The sequence below is a fragment of the Heloderma suspectum genome, chromosome 1 (genome assembly GCF_057233095.1).
Source record: "Heloderma suspectum isolate Gila_16-S chromosome 1, 16-S_ref, whole genome shotgun sequence".
Classification (NCBI taxonomy): domain Eukaryota; kingdom Metazoa; phylum Chordata; class Lepidosauria; order Squamata; family Helodermatidae; genus Heloderma; species Heloderma suspectum.
In genome coordinates, this window is record NC_139458.1 from 265,632,895 (window position 1) to 265,652,892 (window position 19,998).

General features: G+C 43.2%; 1 protein-coding gene across 1 annotated transcript in view; it reads left to right on the forward strand.

Annotated features, from left to right (window-relative positions):
- The window catches only part of APOB (apolipoprotein B), a 41,000-nt gene that overhangs the window by 712 nt on the left and 20,290 nt on the right, over positions 1-19,998 (forward strand). Inside the window, exons 2-12 of the mRNA XM_084811406.1 lie at positions 1,412-1,588; positions 3,818-4,015; positions 6,334-6,501; positions 8,191-8,402; positions 9,363-9,545; positions 12,544-12,665; positions 13,205-13,418; positions 14,921-15,096; positions 15,645-15,832; positions 17,126-17,265; positions 18,103-18,476. Of these exons, the coding sequence (XP_084667532.1) occupies positions 1,412-1,588; positions 3,818-4,015; positions 6,334-6,501; positions 8,191-8,402; positions 9,363-9,545; positions 12,544-12,665; positions 13,205-13,418; positions 14,921-15,096; positions 15,645-15,832; positions 17,126-17,265; positions 18,103-18,476 (2,152 nt within the window). The remainder of the gene's footprint in view (positions 1-1,411; positions 1,589-3,817; positions 4,016-6,333; positions 6,502-8,190; positions 8,403-9,362; positions 9,546-12,543; positions 12,666-13,204; positions 13,419-14,920; positions 15,097-15,644; positions 15,833-17,125; positions 17,266-18,102; positions 18,477-19,998) is intronic.

Genomic DNA, 19,998 nt, shown 5'->3' on the forward strand with positions numbered 1-19,998 from the left:
GTCTGCAGTTCAAAAATTTATTTATTTATTTATTAGATTTATTAATTGCCCATCTGGCTGGTCACCCAGCCACTCTGGGCGATGTACAACAATAAAAACAGTTTAAAACAATAAAATTCAACATTAAAAACATCACATTTCTAAAATTACCCTAAATGCCTGCCTGAACAACCATGTTTTTAATGTGTGGCGGAAGCTCATTAAAGAGGGGGCATGGCGGAGTTTCCTAGGGAGGGAGTTCCACAGAGTGGGGGCCACCACAGAGAAGGCCCTCTCCCTTGTCCTCACCAGCCTAGCTGTCCTGGCTGATGGGACAGAGAGAAGGCCATCTGAGGCTGATCTTGTTGAGTGGCCTATCTGGTGTTGCTGATTGCCACTACACCTCTGTTTCAGTCTGTACAAGTAAGTGTGTTATGTTGCTTTTTTTACCAAAGGCCCTCAGACCAGTGTACAAAAGTTAAAACTACAAAATCAAAATAATGTAATACAATGAGAAAGCAAGTGCATACTCCCAGTGTGTCAGCCATCAAAAAGTATGCTGCTAAATGGGAGAATTTCAGTCATCAGCTGGCGTGTGAGTAAAATTGCTAAATTGGCTCACACTCTTGTCCTGTTAACATTTTGGTCTCAAAAGAAAAGGCCCGTTAATGCAGTGACCAGGCCTAAGAACAGAGAGCAATTAGCCTTTATATTTGAAATCACCCAACGGAGCTGAAGTGAAGTCAGCGGCACCAGCAAATTTAGTGCATATATTTTTTTAGGCTGCAATTCTGTACCCATTTACCTGGGAGTAACCCCACTGAACTCAGTGGGACTTGTTTCCGAGTAGATGTGTATAGGCTCGCACTGAACCAGTGTGGTGTAGTGGTTAGAGTTCTGGCATAGGACTGGGGAGACCTGGCTTCTGCAAAGTGGTTCGGTCATTATAAATGAAGCCAGAGATAGAGGAGAAGAACCTGGAGATATGCTTTAGGAATCTGCTGCTTTTTGAAGCTTTTACTTTGCTAGGCAAGCTTTCTGTTGGTTACTGATGCTCTCATTGTTTAAGATCACTTTGTTTAAAGTAATAAAATAGATACCAGTGTGCCTGGAATTCAGCATATTACCCCAAGTGAGACCCAGGATGCTTCCAGACGAAGCTTTTATTGTGTTGTTGCCCTGTTTCCCCCACTGCTTCTTCTGTCTTTTTTCTTACCCCAGAAAATCCACTAAGGGAAAAAAAGATGGAATAGCTGGGCATGCCTTCAAATAGTTAACACTCAGACTCCTCCATCTGGAGGAGCAGCACCCACAGGGCTGCCTGGCTCGCACATGGAAGCCTCCACGCTCGCTTGCAGCCTGTGTATGTAATTGTCCTCTTCAGTTAAGCTCAGTTCTCAACTTTTCTACTCACCCTTTTCCCCCACACTAGATTGGTTTGGATGGGAAACGCTTTGAGCCGACACTGGAAGCCTTGTTTGGACCAGAAGGGTTTTTCCCTGACAGTGCTACCAAAGCTTTGTACTGGGTTGATGGCAAGGTACCGCCCGAAGTTTCCCAAGCACTCTTTGACTACTTTGGATACCCCAGTGATGGAAAACGGGATCAGGTATACTGCTTGCTTTCTAGATATCGTATAGCTGTTCTTTCAGAAACAGACATTTTAAAATTTGATATTAACATTTATCTGCTAAAAAGCCATCAAGGTGGTGTACAACAATTTAAACCGATAAAGTATTGCAACAATTAGAGCCTCTTCACAATGTTTGACCAGCATACTAACGAACAACATATTATTAAGGCTGCAAAGCTAAGCACACCTATTAAGGCGTAACAACCCTATTGGACGTGCTTTTGATTAGATATGCTTAGAATTAGGGCTATTTATTGTTGAATTTGCAATATTTCCAAACTACTTTTCTGTCTTACCTATAAGTTATTTATTATTTCATTTCATTTCTATACCACCCAATAGCTGAAGCTCTCTGGGCGGTTCACAAAAAATGAAAATCACAAGATACACATAAAATAATATAAAATATAAAAGCTTAAAACCACAATGGAAAATCACTTAAAGTACAGCAAGAATAAAACCTAGTAGCAATGCAGAGATTTATAATACAGATTTAAAACAGCAGAGCTAAAAGACTAAAAACATAAAATGCCTAGAAAATAAAAAGGTCTTCACCTGGCACCAGAAAGAGCACAACGTAAGAGCCAGGCAAGCCTCTATGGGAAGCTCATTCCACTACCAGGGTGCCACAGCAGAGAAGGCCCTCTTCTTGGTAGCCACGTGCTTCACTTTCTTCGGCAGGGGCTCCCAGAGAAGGATTGCTGAAGATGATCTTAAAGTCTGGGCAGGTACACAAGGGAGGAGGCGTAAAGATTTACGTAGCCTATCACGGCTAGATTTTTAAAAAACACCGTGATAGGCTACGTAAATGTTTACGTAGCCTATCATGTAAAATGTTTACATAGCGTTCCCTTATTTTCACCATAGTCTACGTAAATGTTTACGTAAACTACATGTGCCAAAATAAGGAATGCAAATGGCGGCGCCCATGGGCGCCACCATTTGCGTACGTGCGGTGTTTTTTTTTTTCACTCAGCCGTGATAGGCTACGTAAACATTTATCATGGCTGACTGCAGGGACTCAAACGGCGGCGGCCACGGCCGCCGCCATTTGTGTCCTGGCAGAACAGGAAGATTCGCGGCCGGAGGGACGGGGCGCCTCCCCCCCGGCCAGAATTTCGGGGGGGGAGGGATGGGGCACCTCCCCCCCAGCCAGAATTTCGGGGGGGAGGGATGGGGCGCCTCCCCCCCACCGCAAATCAAGTTTCGGGATCAGGTAAGGGACTTTCGTAGATTCCTACAGTCCACCTGGGCCTCAAGTGGCAGTTCTGGGTCTAAGAGTACCTCCAAACTACAAACCTGATCCTCCTCCAGAACAGGTTTAACACAGAGAACAGAGAGAAGCAACAGGGGATGGCTTGTAAATGTCCCAGGGTCATTTGATTAAACACTGTTAGAGACTGATTGCTGAGCTAGATGATTTCTTAGCACCACAGGCAGTTCTTGTGTTCTCATATTCTTAGTTCTTTTTCTTATGCAATATCTCAGGAGAGAACATAAGGAAATATGGCAGCAAAAGTTCCTTAACACTGAGTAAGGTTGCCAACTTTTGGACTACCCCATGCTCATGTGTCCTTTAACAGCAGTGTCATTTGCAGATATTAGAAAGTGGCAGTGTTTATCTTGAGGTGTGAAAAGGGTTACTTACTAAATCCTGCAGATCAATTAGTTGTTGAAGGTATAGAAGACTAGGACCCTTTTCTGATCAGTTGGCAACCCTAGTTAGGGACTGTGGCCCATGAGAAGAGGCAAAGATAAAGGGCTAGATACAAAGGACCATGCAGGAGCATAAGCACCCACAGACAAAGGCTTCCAAGTTCTCGGTTCTCTTTCTAGTGCAGATTCCCACATCATCTAAAAAGCCATTTTTCAAAAGTCAGAGGCATCTTCCTTGATAGATAGCTGATGCAGCTTATGGAGCTGCGGTCAGACAGTGGAGATTACAGAAACCCCAGTCACCTGTGTCTAAGGATCTTTGGATGCTGGGTATAATACAAAAGCATGTAGATGACATAAGAATTTAAGTAAATTTATTTCTTGATCCAAGTTGCTGTAAGTCAGTTTTAGACCATTTGAGGCAGAGGTCCCTTCTTTAGTCACCTAAAGAAAATCAAAAATTCCATATATGCATGTGTGGGCTTGTTAGCCTAGAGTGAATTCAGAGGTTTATTATAAAGATTCTTTTTAATTGTCTTTTTCTTGCAGTCTCAAGATGTTCTCGAAGGGATCATGCTTAATTTAGGGAAAGTGGTCAAAGACATCAACAGCAAAGAAAGTCCTGAAGCCAGAGCCTACCTCCAAATCCTCGGGGAAGAGCTGGGCTACTTGAAACTCAGTGATATTAAGTTGTTGAGAAACCTCATTCTGAATAGCCTTAAAACCCTGCAGACCATGCCTGAGAAGGTAGGTTTACAAAATATTGACAAACATAATTGTGTAGTGTGTTTTACCCCACATATTTTTATCCCTGTCACTGTGCAACCACCACCACTACCAAAAATGTATATAAATCATGGTTTATGGCTACAATCCTAAACACACTTATTAGGGGGTAAGCCTGCAATTCTATACATTCTTACCTGGTAGTAAGCTCTATTGAATACTTCTGACTTGTCATGCACAGGGTTGAATTGCAGCAAGTCTCACTGAATAAAAGCTGCTGCTGTGGATTTATTGGATTCTATTGTAGTGCTGTGTTTTATGTTATGGTGAACTGCTCTGGAATTCAGACAATGAAAGGCAAAATATAGATACACAAAAGATAGAGAGACAGACTTGCTTCACAGTAAACATGCTTAGGATTGAACTACATAAGCTGGCCAAATATCACAACTCATTGGAACAAAGGCAGGTACTTAGTTTTTTAAAAAGTATTTATTATTCTCTTGAAGTCATGGGATTCATTCAGTAAAAAATAATCTTGCAGCTCTGCAGGCCTGAAAGCCAAACTAGATGAGAAGTCATTCATGCAATTACCAATTATGTGAATGGCTTTGAAAAAGTAAGTAGCAGGTGCAGGGGCCCAATCCAGACCCAAGCTCTGGTGTGGGGATAAGGGGATCTTTAACCCTTTGCCCTCCATTGCAGTCCTGATCCTCACCGGGGGGGCCATCCCTGCTATGTGTGTTGGAATAAAAGCTTCCATTGGCACAAATGGGAGCTTTTTTGTCCAATGCAAGTAACGGGGAGATGGCAGTTGATATGGACTGGGACCACAGCAGGGGCAAAGGGTTAAACCTCCCTACTCTCCACCAGGGACCCAGTCCAGATTAGTACCACCACCCCACCCACACATGCTATTTAGAGCTTTTTTACACAAGGCATTTGTTGTGTGCTCATCATTTCCTCCTCACAGTTCTTTATAGGTTCTTCAGTCGACATTGTGACCCTCCAGTTTTGTTTCTGTTTGTAAACAGCACTTTCAGCAACTCTTTGTAGAACAGGGAAAATGAGGTATTATTTCTGATGGTGGAAAGAAACTGCAGTTTCTGCTTGAGTATTTATGCTATTCCACTATACCACAGTGCCGCCTGGAGGTTATGTAGTGGGAAAGCAAGAAAGGAAATGCTCCTCTTGTAGCGCTCGGATCTCAATTCTGTGATGAAGCCACAAGTAGATGCAGTGGATTAACAGTGTAGAAAAGCCCTTAGTTTAAAAAGCTATTCACAGTGACTGATTCTACGTGCATCCTGGCTTCCCTGCAGTCAGATCCATACAAGCTTGGCAGAAGAGAAACTTTTAACCACAGAGAGTACATTGCATCCATGTTTTCTAACTGGGGTAAATTATGCCTGAGATGCCCTTTTCATTGCAGAATTTGCACCTATAATGTGGTCCTTCTAGGAGGTTGTCAACTGCATGCAGTAAACAGTGTCCCCAAATTTCAGGCAATACTTATTTACAGTTCTCTCACTGTACAGAAAAAGCACCTTGGACAAAACAAAGCAACTGAAGGTGCTTCCAGACAAGGCTTTTATCCTGCAATCGCCCTGCCTCATTCGCAGAATTTTACAGGGGGTCCAGATGACATCTCCAGTTTGTGCCCTCCCGTGTTTTCCCACTGCTTGTTCTGTCTTTTTTCTTACCAGAAAATATCCATTAAGGAGGAAAAGACAGAATTGCTGCACAGTGTCTTTTGGTTGGTAATGCCAGGACCCCTCCCTCTGGAAGCACCCTGGATCTCTGGTTGTGGGGTATTTTTTGTCCCGGCTAATGTAATATCTTGGATTCAATTTTTCCAACTAGTATTGATCCAGGGAAGTCGATTTGCATGTCCATACAGAGCTGTCCTAGGCTGCCCCCCGCCCCCGATCTCTTGATTTTGGCCATTGGCTGCTTTTATGTCACAGGCAGTGTTAATGTATCAGGATAAAAAATGCCTTGTGACATTTTCCAAACAAAACCAGCAGAGGGAAGCAGACGTCTTCTGATACCGTCCTTTTGTTTTGTTTTGTTTTGGGGACATTTTACTTCCCCAAGTTACACTTGAATGTAGTCTGGAGTAATTAAATATCCCCAAAACATTTGGCCGTTTCCTTGTTTCTATGAAGGTTAAATCAGATATTTGAAAGAATCTCCCTTATATGTTTAATTCACTTTTTGCAAGCATGCAGCAAGGTATAACTTGCGTAAATATCGCAGAGTGTGGAAAGGCTAACGGTGGCTGATGTAGGTGATGGAGATGTAATAAATTATTTCATTTTCTCCCTCTTTGCCCATAGATTGTCCAGGCCATCTCAAAAGGGGCCGGGAATGACTTCTTTCTTCACTACATCTTTATGGACAATGAATTTGAGCTGCCAACTGGTGCAGGACTGCAGCTACAGGTTGCTTTATCTGGAATAGCCACTCCTGGAGCAAAGGCTGGAGTGAAAATCTCACAGAGGCATGTAAGTCTTAGATGCCTTCAGCCTGATCTTCAACCATATTGTGCAAGCAAAGAAGTGATAGGTGTGATGTACAGTAACTGCTGAGTTTGAGCAAGGCAGTGCTCAAATCGCAGGGGGCAGAGATGGCCCATTCCCTTTACTCTTTGCAATTGCCTCCTTAGCTTCCATTTTTATAAGGCTACAGGATGTGTGTGATTTGACTAAAACTTTGGTGGTGTCGGGAGGTGAGGTTTGTGGATTTGCTATGAGTAAAGAGCAGGGGAGTAATTTTCTTTTGGGGGCAGGGGGCAGTTGGTAACTTCGGGGGATTTAGTAACAAGTCTGTGACTGTACCATGCTAAAGGCTGCACAGCCACTTTGATTTGGAAGACTATGTGCTGGTCCCAAGCCTTACAGGAACTCACGTGGCATAAAGATTATTCCCATGAAGAAATGCAAAAGCAAAACAAGGAATCGAATCATTTTATACTTGCGTATGAAATATTTGAGTCACATAGGGTAAAATCCAACTAAAGTCCTACTTAGAGCAGAGCCACTGAAATGAATGGGACCTAAGTTATTCATGACTAACAAGTCCCATTCATTTCAGTGGGTCCAGCCCAAGTAGGACTTTAGTTGGCTTCTACTCATTTCTGTGATGAAGCGTGCAATCCTATATGAATAGCCGGCAGCCTCTGAACCTGGAGGCTGCCGAGTATCCAATGCAGGGCAGGCTGATAGCAGAGGCAATCTTCGCCTCCATGCTCCAGCCACCCTGCATGTCTGCTAGACAGGTGATTTCACCTGAATAGCAGCAGTGCCTCGGAGGGGGAGAAAAGGAGGCTGCGACGGCCATACGAAATGGCGTACTGAGTGGGAGGGGAGCACAGTTTCCTGGTTCCGAGGTTGGAGCCAGAAAACCAAACAATCCTATGGTCACTCAGACACTGTCTAGAGACCATAGGATTGCTCTCCATGGTGCCCAGTAAAGTACCTTCCATGCTAGCGTTCCTTTGGTTCAACAGCTCTGTTCCCACCAGTCTTCCACACTGGTTAGTTAAATCTATAACTTGATCCAATGATGTGCTGCACCTGTTGGAGCTCCAATGGGCATATGGTGTTCAACATGCAGATTCCGTTGTGTATGTGGAAAGTTGCACTTTGTAGTGCAGTGAACAATGTGTCCCCCTTCTCTCTCTCTCTCTCTCTCTCTCTCTCCCCCCCCCCCCGCCCACAAACACAAATCAGTTTGTGGAGCACCAATATCGCAATCTCAGTCTGAACTTTCATGTTGGCTCTGGTTTGTATACTGAGCCGTTGTTGTTGTTGTTGTTGTTGTTCCAAGTACTTTTATGAACTTTAAAAGACCATGTTCCAATGTCCTAGGCCAGTTTGTACTTTGGCACTAATCTATCCATCTGTCTGTGGAGAAGTCTCTCTTTAGTCTGTGCATAAAAGTAGCATGAGATTGTAGAAATCTGGGTGTATGTAAAACCATTCCTATGACCATGAGATCTTCTGGCCATCCACCTAAGCATGGCTTCTGCATGGTGCCTTAGGAGACAAACTTTACCATCTAACAAGGGAAATACTGTCAATATGAACAGCACCAGGAGAAAGGAATTGTTCTGAGTTTTAATAAATAAGGTGGTGGGGGAAGAGTCTCCATGAAAGAGAAATAAGCATTAGTGTTTTGTGCCTGTCCCGTAGATGCAAGCAGAATTGGTTGCTAAACCCTCTGTGGCAGTTGAGTTTGTAACGCATATTGGAGTGAACATCCCTGAGTTTGCTAGAAATGGCGTGCAGATGAACACCAATATATACCATGAGTCTGGAATTGAAGCCAATGTTGCATTGAGAGCCGGAAAGCTTAAGCTCACCATTCCTGCCCCAAAGACCCCAACCAAGCTCCTCAGCATCAGGTATTGTTTGGGAATATGAGATGTGTAAGCATTTCCTTCCTTTTGGGAGGTCCTTGACCTGTAAAAAACTGTGATGCATTTTGCATACTGCCACAGAATAACATAACATATGTGTAGGCTTATTATGAAAACGTTCAGCAACAGTTTCTACAATTGGTGTGACCCTTTTTTCAGCTATTGTCTTCACAAAAATGACCATGATCCACTGGTCCATACATTCTCTTTCTCTCCAAATGAAATGGACATTAGCCTTATTGCAGTTTTCCACCAGATGATAGATATATCTATTAGTCTGAATGTTTTGGCAGTAGAACCGAGTAGTTTGGGTAGTCTGGATTGCAGTTTAGAGCTTTATGTTTTCCATGCGGTCACTCCTGGAATGACATATAAGCCAGTTTGAGATCCCTAGGGCAAGCCAAGAAGATCAGGGGAACCTCAGGCCTGAGGTCTCAATCCAGCCCTCCTGAGGTCCCAGTCCAGCCTTCCGGGGCCACTTTCCTTGGCTCCACCACTTTGCCTCCAATCACCAATCATTCTGCGATTTTGTGCAGTGGTTTTAATGCTTTCCCCGCCCATTCTAAAAGATTAAAATAGCTCTCCCAAGGCTTAGTTCCTGGCAGCAAGAACTTTAAGCTACAACATGCTGGTGTGTTTAGTATTTTTGGCCCCGCTCCTTTTGCCTTTGGCCCTGCCCACCACAGGAATACAGTCCCTGAGAGCGAAATTGAATTTGGCCCTTGGGCTGAAAGAGGTTCAACACCCTTGTCCTAGGGTGAAAGCTATTAAACATTCCTCTCTTTTTCTTTTTAACTTATTTGCTTGCCAAGTGCAGTGTTAGAGATTTCTGTTCAAATCAAGATGGTAACATATCTATTTTTACAAGCCAAATTTATGATAGCTGATTAATTAAAGTCAATAGGAATCGAAATAGAAAGGTAATTTTTCTCTTTACTTTTGTAGCAACGTTTTGCACCTGGTCACCCCAACCCGCACTGAAGTGATCCCCCCTCTGATTGAGAACCGAGAGTCCCAGACATCTTGCACATCTTTCTTTGCTGGTCTTAACTTATGTTCCAGAGTAGAATACTCCAATGCTAGTTCCACAGAGGAAGCACCTTATTATCCACTCACAGGGGAAACTAGGTAAGTCAGCCCATGTGGCTTTCTGCATGGGCTTCTTTTATCCTGCTATTGAGCTTAGTTACTCACAGGAGTTTGTGGGTCCTTATGATGTTGTCAGCCTCCAGGGTGTCTCCTGCACAAATGACCTTTATTCCGTTTTTTAAAAGATCAGAGATAATGAGCTATCAAATTACAGCGTTTGAGTTCCCTCATGAAAAAGGAAAAGCCACAATAAGAGGAGCTAGACCACATCTCCATCTAGTGGCTGCATAATGAAACATATGGAAAACTCAGATAAGGGGGGAAAGGAGGGGAAAATGAAGGAGGGGGGAAGGAAGCATGTGTAAAGGGAGTCCATTGCGATCCGGCACTTAAAACGGAAGCAGAAAGCCCTGTTTTAAATGCAGGATTTTAGGCTGGTGTAGAGATGCTCTCTACATGTGTACATCTGTAGTCCACCTTTTCTGCTGCCTCAAACCAACCCATGTTCTCACCAAGAAAAGATGGCTTCTGTAACTATATAAATCAAAAGTTCATGTACATATTTATTTGCATAATATGTACTGCTTCTGATATCTGTAGGAATGGGCTAGCAATGGGAAGCTCTGCCTCCTTCTCACTGGTACACCATGCCCAGTGCTTCCCCAATGGCTGTGAATATAGCCAGTATCAGGGGTAGAATCATAGAATCATAGAATGGCAGGGTTGGAAGGGGCCTACAAGGCCATCGAGTCCAGCCCCCTGCTCAATGCAGGAATCCAATTCAGAGCATCTGACTTGGTAGTCATGGTTAGGCCCCTGCCAAGAGCCCACACTCCAGCAGGGGCCCAGTGACAAAAGCTCCCTGGAGATGCTCCTCCACTTCACCATTGCAACCTGCTTGTTCACCTGCCCCTCACTCGGCCCAGACAACAGAGGGGGTGAGGAGGAGGAGCCTGTCAAGCAAGCAAGTCATAGCAATGATGAGAAAGAGGGTGAGGAGCAATATCAGCTGGTGACAATGGCAGTGAGAGAATAGACTCACTGAAGGAGAGGTCCCATTGAGTAGATTGCCCTACGGCACTCAAAAACCTGGAGCCATATCTGGCTGTGAAGATTACAACAGGCATTACACACACACTTTGAACGAAGCCTGTTCGCTATCTGAGGACTAGAACCTCCCCGTCCCCCTCTCTCACACACACTCTTTATATGAAAACTTACTCTCAGGACCTTCAGTTCTTTGCTCAGTGTCAGATTTCATATTTGCATGATGGACTCTCGGAACATACACTGTCCTGATGACAAATATTTTATATCTAATTGTGTATGTCTCTGTATGTATTATTGTATCAATATTTCCTGTCTGAACTACCTTCATTATTGTTTTTCAATAGAAAGCTATGCTATATATTTTAATATAAAATAAACTGATGGTCTTCATCTGTTTATATAACTATCAGTATGTTGAACACTATGGTATGTTTTTTTCAAAACCACAAAGGGATATAAAAATTGTAAGGCTTTGCCCTCCTAATCTGTGCTATTTATACGTGATTGGTCTGTGTTTGAACCCCACACCCATGTTGGGGAGGGGGGGGCAACGGACTGGTTTGCACATAACAGTAAGCCAGGATTACTGAGAATTCTAGCTGAACCTTCACAAGCACTGCATTCATGCACACTGCCCAGCTGCTTCCTCTTGGCTCTTCCAGCAAGAGGAAGTGACTAAACAAACCAGGAAACCTTCACTGCTAATTTGTTTAATGGTACATCCAAACCTTATCATTAGGTGCAAACTGGTTGTGTGTATGTGTGAATGTGAAGATTTAATTAAAATGGCATCAGTTAGGTATGAATTAAAGTGAAAGGGAGAGAAGATGAACACACTGCACATCAAAAGCATCGACAGACCTAAGTGACTTCATTATGGTTAACATTTTCATTTCATAACACAGTCACTGCTTTATATTCATGCAGCCATTAAGATGAAAGAAGTGTTAACCATTCAGTTTTTAAAAAAAAAAAAAAATACCCCAGGAGGTCTGGGTCCCATTTGCACATAACAGCAGCAAATTTGCCAAGGTGCCATTTTGAATATGCAACCTCCAATTGGAGCTTGCTCGGTGATGTCTGAACCCAGACACTGTCAGTTAATCATGGTTTAAACAACCAACAGTTAACCTATCAACTAATTGTACATTAACTGTGGGTTGTTAAGCCAATGATAAACTCATAGTGTCTGGTTTGGATGTCATGGAACAACCCCTGATGGGTCCAATTGGAGGCTGCATATTTGAAATGGCAGCGGAACGCTCCTAGCATGTGCTACAGCAAACCACAGTTTGCCACGGTTATGGGCAAACCAGGTCTTGGAGTGGAATGAAAAAGCTAGGACTGTTTGAGGAATTCAGTCTTTATGTATTTTAGTACAAACTGACTTGATCCAGAACACCCGGGCTAATGAGCAGATTGGAACTTATCCACCAGCACTTGCACCTTGCACCTTCCAAATGTTTCAACATTTATTGGTTCAATAAATGTATTAATTTAAAATGCAATTTAATTAAAATATGTATTTTGAGAGAAACTAAGTTTAAAGTACATATTTAAATGTGCATTTAAATGCAGATTTTCTTGCAGATTTTGCAGATTAATGCAGAAACAGGACAGGACAGATTTAGGAATGAATACATGTTGAAGTGACATGCACTGGAAATAGACTGATTTGTCCATGCCTAGGAAACGTGCATGAGTAGGTATCTAAGGCTTATGAGACTCCATAGAAATTAACATTGGAGGTCATTATACACCCTAGGTACCATCACCAGTCCTATGAACAATAAACCTTAATACAGTTTCATCAATTTTTTAAATCTTAAATTGGAACCATTGCCAAATGCATCTTGATTTTTTTTTTAACAACAACAAACAAGCACACTGTCATATCTTATTGGTAAAATGTTTATTTAACGGGACAATTATGATCATATTTTATTATTTACAATGACAGATGATCTTTCCATTTTGGCATCACTAGGTATGAAGTTGAACTACAGCCAACAGGGGAAGTACAGGTATATACTGCAGGTGCTGATTATGAACTAAAGAAGGAGGAAGGGGATTTGGTAGATACCTTGAAGTTCACTGCTCAAGCTGAAGGTAAGAGGCTTTGCAATTATTTATGTATGTAAATGTTGCAAAGGTAAGATTTGCAAAAAAAAAGAAAAAAAAGACCCTTCTCTGCCAAAATCTCTATAGCAACCATATGCAAGCACCTAGTTCTCCTGCCAAAAACTATTCTTGAAGGATCAGGACATAAATCACCAGAAACGTCAGCTATTTTGATGAAATGGACACATAGTAAACCAGATGTACTGGAGCCAGAGGGCTGGTTCACACACACACACACACTTGTCGCTTGACGATTGCCGCAGACTTAACAATAGATGAGTCAATTTACATGTTCAGCTGCCAGTCATCAAGTATAGAGAGATCAAGTATAGAGAGATGCATGAATTAGCCCCGATACAGGTTGCAAGATAAGCTTTTTTTAGAATTTAAAGCCAGGATCCAAAGAATCCACTTTGCTTGTTTCCTTTTGTTCTTTGGGACAGACATTTACCGTTGTTGCTACTGCATACATGGCAGTCAGTACTAGTGCTATTTGTAAACCATCTATTGCCATTTGTGTGTTTCAGGTGTAAAACAATATGAATGTGTAAAACTGACCTTCAGGTACAATCGAGGCAAAAAGATTTTTACTAGTGACTTCCAAGTTCCCCATTTTGACATTGATTTGGGTACCAACCTCAAAATTACTGATTACTCCACTCAGGAAAGAAGAGCATATGCCTTTATCTTAGACATCAACAACAAGAAAATTCCTGAAGTTACTCTTACAGGACAAATGGGGTAATGCCACAACCATTTCCTAATTATTGCAGATACAGCAGTATTCACTAGAGATGGTCAAAACCACACACATCCACCAAATTTGGTGGAATACTCTGCCCATTCGGAATTTCTGGGGATTGTTTTCTGCCAAACTGGGTGGGTGGGGTGGCTTACTGAAAGCCATTAGCAACTAAAGACCTTGCTCCACAGGCCTGGCATCTTGGAGACCTTTGCAAAGGCTGCAGCTTACATGGTGTGGAATGTTCCCCCTTCACTGCTGTCATTGCTGATGTAGGAGTCTTTGTGCCAGGCTCAAAAGTCACATGATGGCTGGCAATTCACATTATGGCTGTGGCGGAAATAAGTCATCATTTGGAGGCAGTTTCCAGTGGTCTCTGAATGTTGTTGCAATGTATAATGAATGCACTGAATATTTGCTTATTACTGCTTTGGGGAGTGGCACAATAGTTCCTGAAACCCCCGAAGCACAAAAACTTCACCCTCTCCCATTTGAGTTCTCTGCTATTCGTCAGTTTCTTTTTTGGCATTCTGCTTTGTCTTCTGATTACTATGGGGTGTACCCAATGTTAGTCCTACTTGGTGTAAACCCATTGAAATGAATGGGACTTAAGTTAAACTAACATTGGATACAACCCTATGCCTCTTTCCTTGGTCAATCACATGAGTGATTCTCAGCCAATGGGAGCCAATCAATTAGTGAATAAGAGGATCTGATCATTTTAGGTAGCTAATCAGAGTTGGCTATGTAACAATGTCACAGACAAAGTGAACCTGGAGAGAAGGCAATGTCTCCTGGATCACCATTGCCCTCACTCTGAGTGGCATATTTTCACCCAATTTCAAAGAAGTCTCTGAAAAATTACAAAAGGGGAGGTACTTTTCATGCCAGATGAAAATGTTTGTGAAAAGTGTGCTTCCTTTCAGCTCCCTGTTGTTTATCAGTAATATTCATGGGGAGAAATGAGAGATTTATAATGGCTCACTTTTTAAGAGAACAGTTTTAAATTTGTTTGTCTTTATCTTTTAATTGACTACTCCGGAATAAGTGGCTTCAGTAGCATGACAATCTACTTTGTCCTTAACTAAGGGAAAAAAAGTAAGTTATTTTCAGTAAGGGGAAGATAGCTTAAGCCAGCCTTCCCCAACCTGGTGGCCTCCAGGTGCGTTGGACTACAACTCCCAGCACCTCCCAGGAAACTGGAAGTTGTAGTCCACCACACCTGGAGGCAGCTGGGTTGGGGAAGGCTGACTTCAACAGTTCTTGTACAATCTGGTGTATCTTAACCTACTTTTTGAAGCCTAGTATCATTTTTAGTTGCTCAATTAATAAACAGATAGCAACTATTTAAACTTATTAATGATAGAGACTATGGAAGATTGTAAGTTAAAATGAACCTTTTCGTCATCCACTTTACACCTAGTAGTAAAAATCAACACCAGCAACAACACCAGTAGTAAAAATCAACTGAAAAATGATAGTCGTGTTTGTGTTCTTCCAGATATGTTGCTGGGAGAGAGTCCTCAATGGAAGCGGCGATATCTATTCCTCGCTTGCAGAGCCAAGCTAAAACAGATGTTTCGCTGCTACGGTCGCATAATGGAATGGTATTTCAGATTGATTCTTCAGGCACAAGTTATGGTTCCTCGATTTCAGAGAGGATTGTCCTCAGATATGGTGGGTTCCTTTCTCAACATGGAAGATCTTCACCAACAACCAAAAATGATAGCCCTGTAAAAACAATAGCTCTGTGCAGACATCTCATCTGATGTGCAATGAAGGATCTGGATTGTATTAATCACCAGCTCTGGGCCCCTTCAGTATCTACACATTGGACATCTTCATTGCAATCTACATGTGCAGAACGCAAGGAATGCAGGCCCAAACTGCACAGCATGTACATCATACATACATGAGTACATGATCTGCATGCAAAACGTCCCAGGTTCAATCCCCCACATCTCCAGATAGGGCACTGAAAGTCTCCTGTCTCAAACCCAGGAGAGCCACTGCCAGTCAGATACTGCGTTAGATGGGCCAGTGGCCTGACTTGGTATAAGGTAGCTATCTAGGTTCCTATGCCTTTTCAGCCTACATGCCCTGGGCCTCTCCCCCTCTCCCCACCACATCAGATTGAACATCTGTATAGGGTTTATGTGTGTGTTTCAGTTTTGCAAATTGGACTCCATGGGGGATAATCTGGTGTCGTTGGTTATGGTTTTTAGATGATGAGAAAGTCGAAGTGCAGTGGAATTCAGGCACCAGCGCCGCCCTGAAGAAAATGTCACCTACCATGCCTGTAGACTTGTCGGATTATTCAAAGGCTTTGCAGAAACGTGCCAATGAGCTGCTGGACCACAAAGTAGCCAACACAGACATGACCCTCCGGCATATTGTTTCACATTTTATAGCTGTAAGTGAATGTATCAGCCATATCAAAGATTCCTATCAACCCACTCTTAATCGTGCTAATGAGAGACACTCAGGAGTGTGGAGGTAGCCAATTCCAGTGAGCACTGTATACAGTGAGTGAGCATGAGCAGAATATATATGAAACCCAGCAGGAGCTGGTGAGGTGGGGCAGAAAGCAGTAGATGTCCAGCATAACTCAGGGGTGACTAAGGGGGAGGGAGGCCCTACTTCTCTACGCATAGCCACCCCTAGGAGGCAGTAGAGGCAGGCGGCAGTGGAGGCAGCACCATATGATGCCCTGCTAGTGAGTGGCTCGAGTTCCTGGCATAGCTGATTATCATAGCCTGTATTCGTGTGTGGTAGTTGTATGAGGCTTTGGGTATTTATATGACAACATTTTAAAGCTTAAGTTGAAGAAGAAGACAAAAACACAGAGAAACATAACCTAATCAAAAAGAATAAATAATAAAGTGGGCATTGTTCTTGATTACAGATAGGTTTTTAAGGTGTACTTGTAAAACACTGAACGTGTACCCTCAGAAACGTACTGTGAGTGAATGTGTGAGAGAGAAATGTGGTTTTTAGCCATTATATATCATAGAATCATAGGGTTGCAAGGGGCCTATAGGACCATCGAGTCCAACCCCCTGCTCAATGCAGGGACCCTGATTCCCAGGCAGTCTCCCATCCAAGAACTAACCAGGGCTGACCCTGCTTAGCTTCCGAGATCAGACGAGATCAGGTGCATCCAGCCCTCACGGTCTCAGATAGGTATCTGTGACAAAGAGCTTGGATTGTTGTCTCTTGGGGGGGGGGATGAATCCCATGATGCATTGGGTTGGGGAAGGCAAAGGCCCAGCGATGCCAGAAAGGTAACTCCAGCAGTGTTGGAGCCACAGCAGTGTGCCACTTCACCATGCCACCAGGGCAGCAGGAAGCCAGGGACTAAACACTGAGGAGTACATGCTGTGGTTCTTCCCCATGCCAATGGCAACTCACTTATTTCATGTGCCGGTGTGGGGAGACCTGTGGTGTAGATGCCTCCCGAACAGTTCAAGGTTTCTCACATAACCCTGCGCAGTGCAGAAAGAAGCGACGCTGCTGCTGCAGGTCACACCCCATCTGGGTAACCTGAGTACTGAGCCAAAGTTGGCTGAATGTGGGGCTGACTAAGGCAACTCCCCAATCCCCATGGGCTTTAGCACTTTACCTGTGTCAGATGGGTCAGAAGAACAAACTGAATTGTTTCTGATCGTTCACCTCTTCTACTGTGACACCTTCTCTGATTTTGCAGGCAACCAGTACCTGGCTACAGCAGACATCCATGGATATTCCTTATGCCCAAACTCTACAGAGTAAATTAAGCAGACTTCAGGAGCTAAATTTTCAGGGCATGGATCTTATCAGCATGCCCGAGGAGCTTTTCTTCAAAAGGTAAAGGAGAAGATGAGAAGTCCTTACAGAAGTTTTATTCGATGCCAGCAGAGAGACCCTTTGTGGCCTTGAAGCTGAACAGCATTACTATCTGCACTGGTGCAACCTTTAATACAATAGGAAACTAGTATAGGCCAAACAACTGGGTTTTAACTATGGATGCTTCCAGTCTAACAGCACCTAATGCTACCAATTAAAAGGCATTGTGGAGCTATTCAGTCTTTTCCTCCTTAACAGATGTTTTTGTGATAAGAAAAAAGACAGAAAAAGCAGTGGGAAAACACAGGAGAGTTACAAATGGAAGATTATGTCATCTGGAACCCCTGTAAAATTATGTGAATGAGGCAGACAATTTTTCAGGATAGGTTTCGTCTGGAAGCACCCTGTGTTTCTAGAGGAAAAGAAATGTGTTGTTAATTTCAGTGAGACTTTTTTTTCCAAGTGAGGTCACAGCCCTGTTCATACGCATTGTTCTGCAGTTATCACTTTTGTTTGTGGTCTACTGAAGTGAACTTATTTTGTTTTTGTATAAGTGGAGTCTACAGGGGCAGTACATGTTTGTATGTGGGGAGGGACCATCGCTCAGTGGTGGATCACATGCTTTGCATACAGAAGGTTTCAGGTTCAATTTGCAGCATCTCCAGTTAAAGGGATCTCAGGTAGCTGGTGATGGGAAAGACTCTTATCTGACAGAGATGCTAGAGAGACCCCCACATTAGGCAGAGTAGATGGACAAAATAGTCTGACCTGGTATAAGGCAGCTTCCAAAGTAAAATGCACCATTTGTTATTTTGTGATCTTCATATGATCTTCACTCTGGGTATCTTTGTATTACAGCGACGGCCAGATCAAGTACCTTTGGAACAAGGAGAATGCTCTCGTTACCATCCCATTGCCATTTGGTGGTAAATCATCCTATGACATAAAAGTTCCCAAGACTGTAAAAACACCTCCATTGGTAATGCAATCGTTGGGAGTAAACATGCCGTCACGGGAGTACAGGCTTCCGCCGTTCACCATCCCAGAGTCCTACACACTTCAGGTGCCTTTGCTGGGCACTTTTGAAATTTCTTCCAATGTGTACAGCAATTACTACAATTGGTCTGGCTCCTACTCCTTGGCTAATACCTCAAAGGATGCCTACAGCCTGACAACAAGCTACTTCATGAGAGCCGATTCTGTTTTGGATCTCCTTTCATATAACGTACGAGGTAATAATCTGTTCCATTTATTTAAAATGCATTTATGTCGTTCAAAATTATTTTTAGGCTGCCTTTAAGGGTAAAGCAGGGGGAAATTAATGGTGTAAGAACATATTAGTTAACCATGTGTTATGTTTTCATGTCAGTTTAATACTTTCTTTGAGAAATATGTCCCAAACGCTTTTCCCTGAGCATCAAAAATTAATATAAGAGCTGTGCTGGATCAGACCAAGGGTCTGTCTAGTCCAGCATTCTGTTCAGACAGTGGGCAACCAGCTGTTGAAGAGGAACCCACAAGCAGGGCACAAGTGCAACAGCACCCTCTGGCCCATGTTCCCCAGCAACTGGTGTACATAGGCATACTGCCTCTGACACCGGAGGTAGCATATAGCCATCAGTACTAGTAGCCATTGACATGAAAATGTTAACATTATTTCATGTTTGCCCAAAAGTTAATCGTGTAAATCTCACCGTGAGTTTGATAAAAGTTGTAGTACTCACATGACTCCTTGTGAATATACGATTCCAGGGCCATGTTCAAAATACTTGTATACTTGTGGCTATTCATGCAGGAAACTGTGGCAGCCAGATCACATCCATGCAATACTGGAAAAAACAATGTAATATTTACATAGCAGTTTCATTTCACAAAGTTTTTACAAACATCTTTGCATCTGCCCTTGGAGCAACACTGAGGTCACTAATATTCAGGTGGAGAATGGAGGCTGAGAGATAATGGCCAGCACAAGGCCACCCAGTGACTGGGTTTGGATGTAACACTGGACCATAGTTTAGAGTTACATGCATAAGCATTTGGCTCATGAATTCCCCTTTCCTCTCTTCTCCTCTTGGCTCTGGCATGGCTACAAGGAGAAAATTGGAAGCTTTTGCTTCCATTTTCAACTTACCATTTTTTTGATTATGTGCGAACCAAGAAACGTGGTTAGTGTTATCTGTGGTTTAAGGCAGGGGTGCACAACCTGGAGCCCTGGGGCTGCATGTGGCCCTTGGCTACTCCCTGTGTGGTGCCTGAAGCTGGCAGGACCCCACCCACTGTTCCCCTGATCATCTTGGCTGTGGGGAAAACATTCTGTTCCCTGGCTTCGGAGATCACCTTTTCCCACTGCTAGTAGCAACAGAGAATCAGTAATCTTGGTGGCAATCATTGGGGTATGGTAAAGGCTTTTACCTCCCCCCACCCTGAGATCCCAGTGGGCAGGGAGGCGAGATGGGTGCAGGGAAGAGTGTGTCCGTGTACAAATATATGTAGCCCCCAACGGACACCAGATGCAGCCCTCAGGGCCGAAAAGGTTTGCACCCCTGGTTTAAAGAAACAACTCCGGATCAAAAACCATTGTCTGAAGCTGTCTTGCTGCCTAAACCACAGTTAACACTAACTACAGTTTGTTCAGATGTGCATATAATGGCAAACTGTGGTTAGTTGAAAACAGAAGCAAAAGCTTCTAATCTCCTCTTTGCAGCTGCACTGGAGGAGAGGGGAGTGGGGAGCTCGTTCACGTAAAGCTAAACT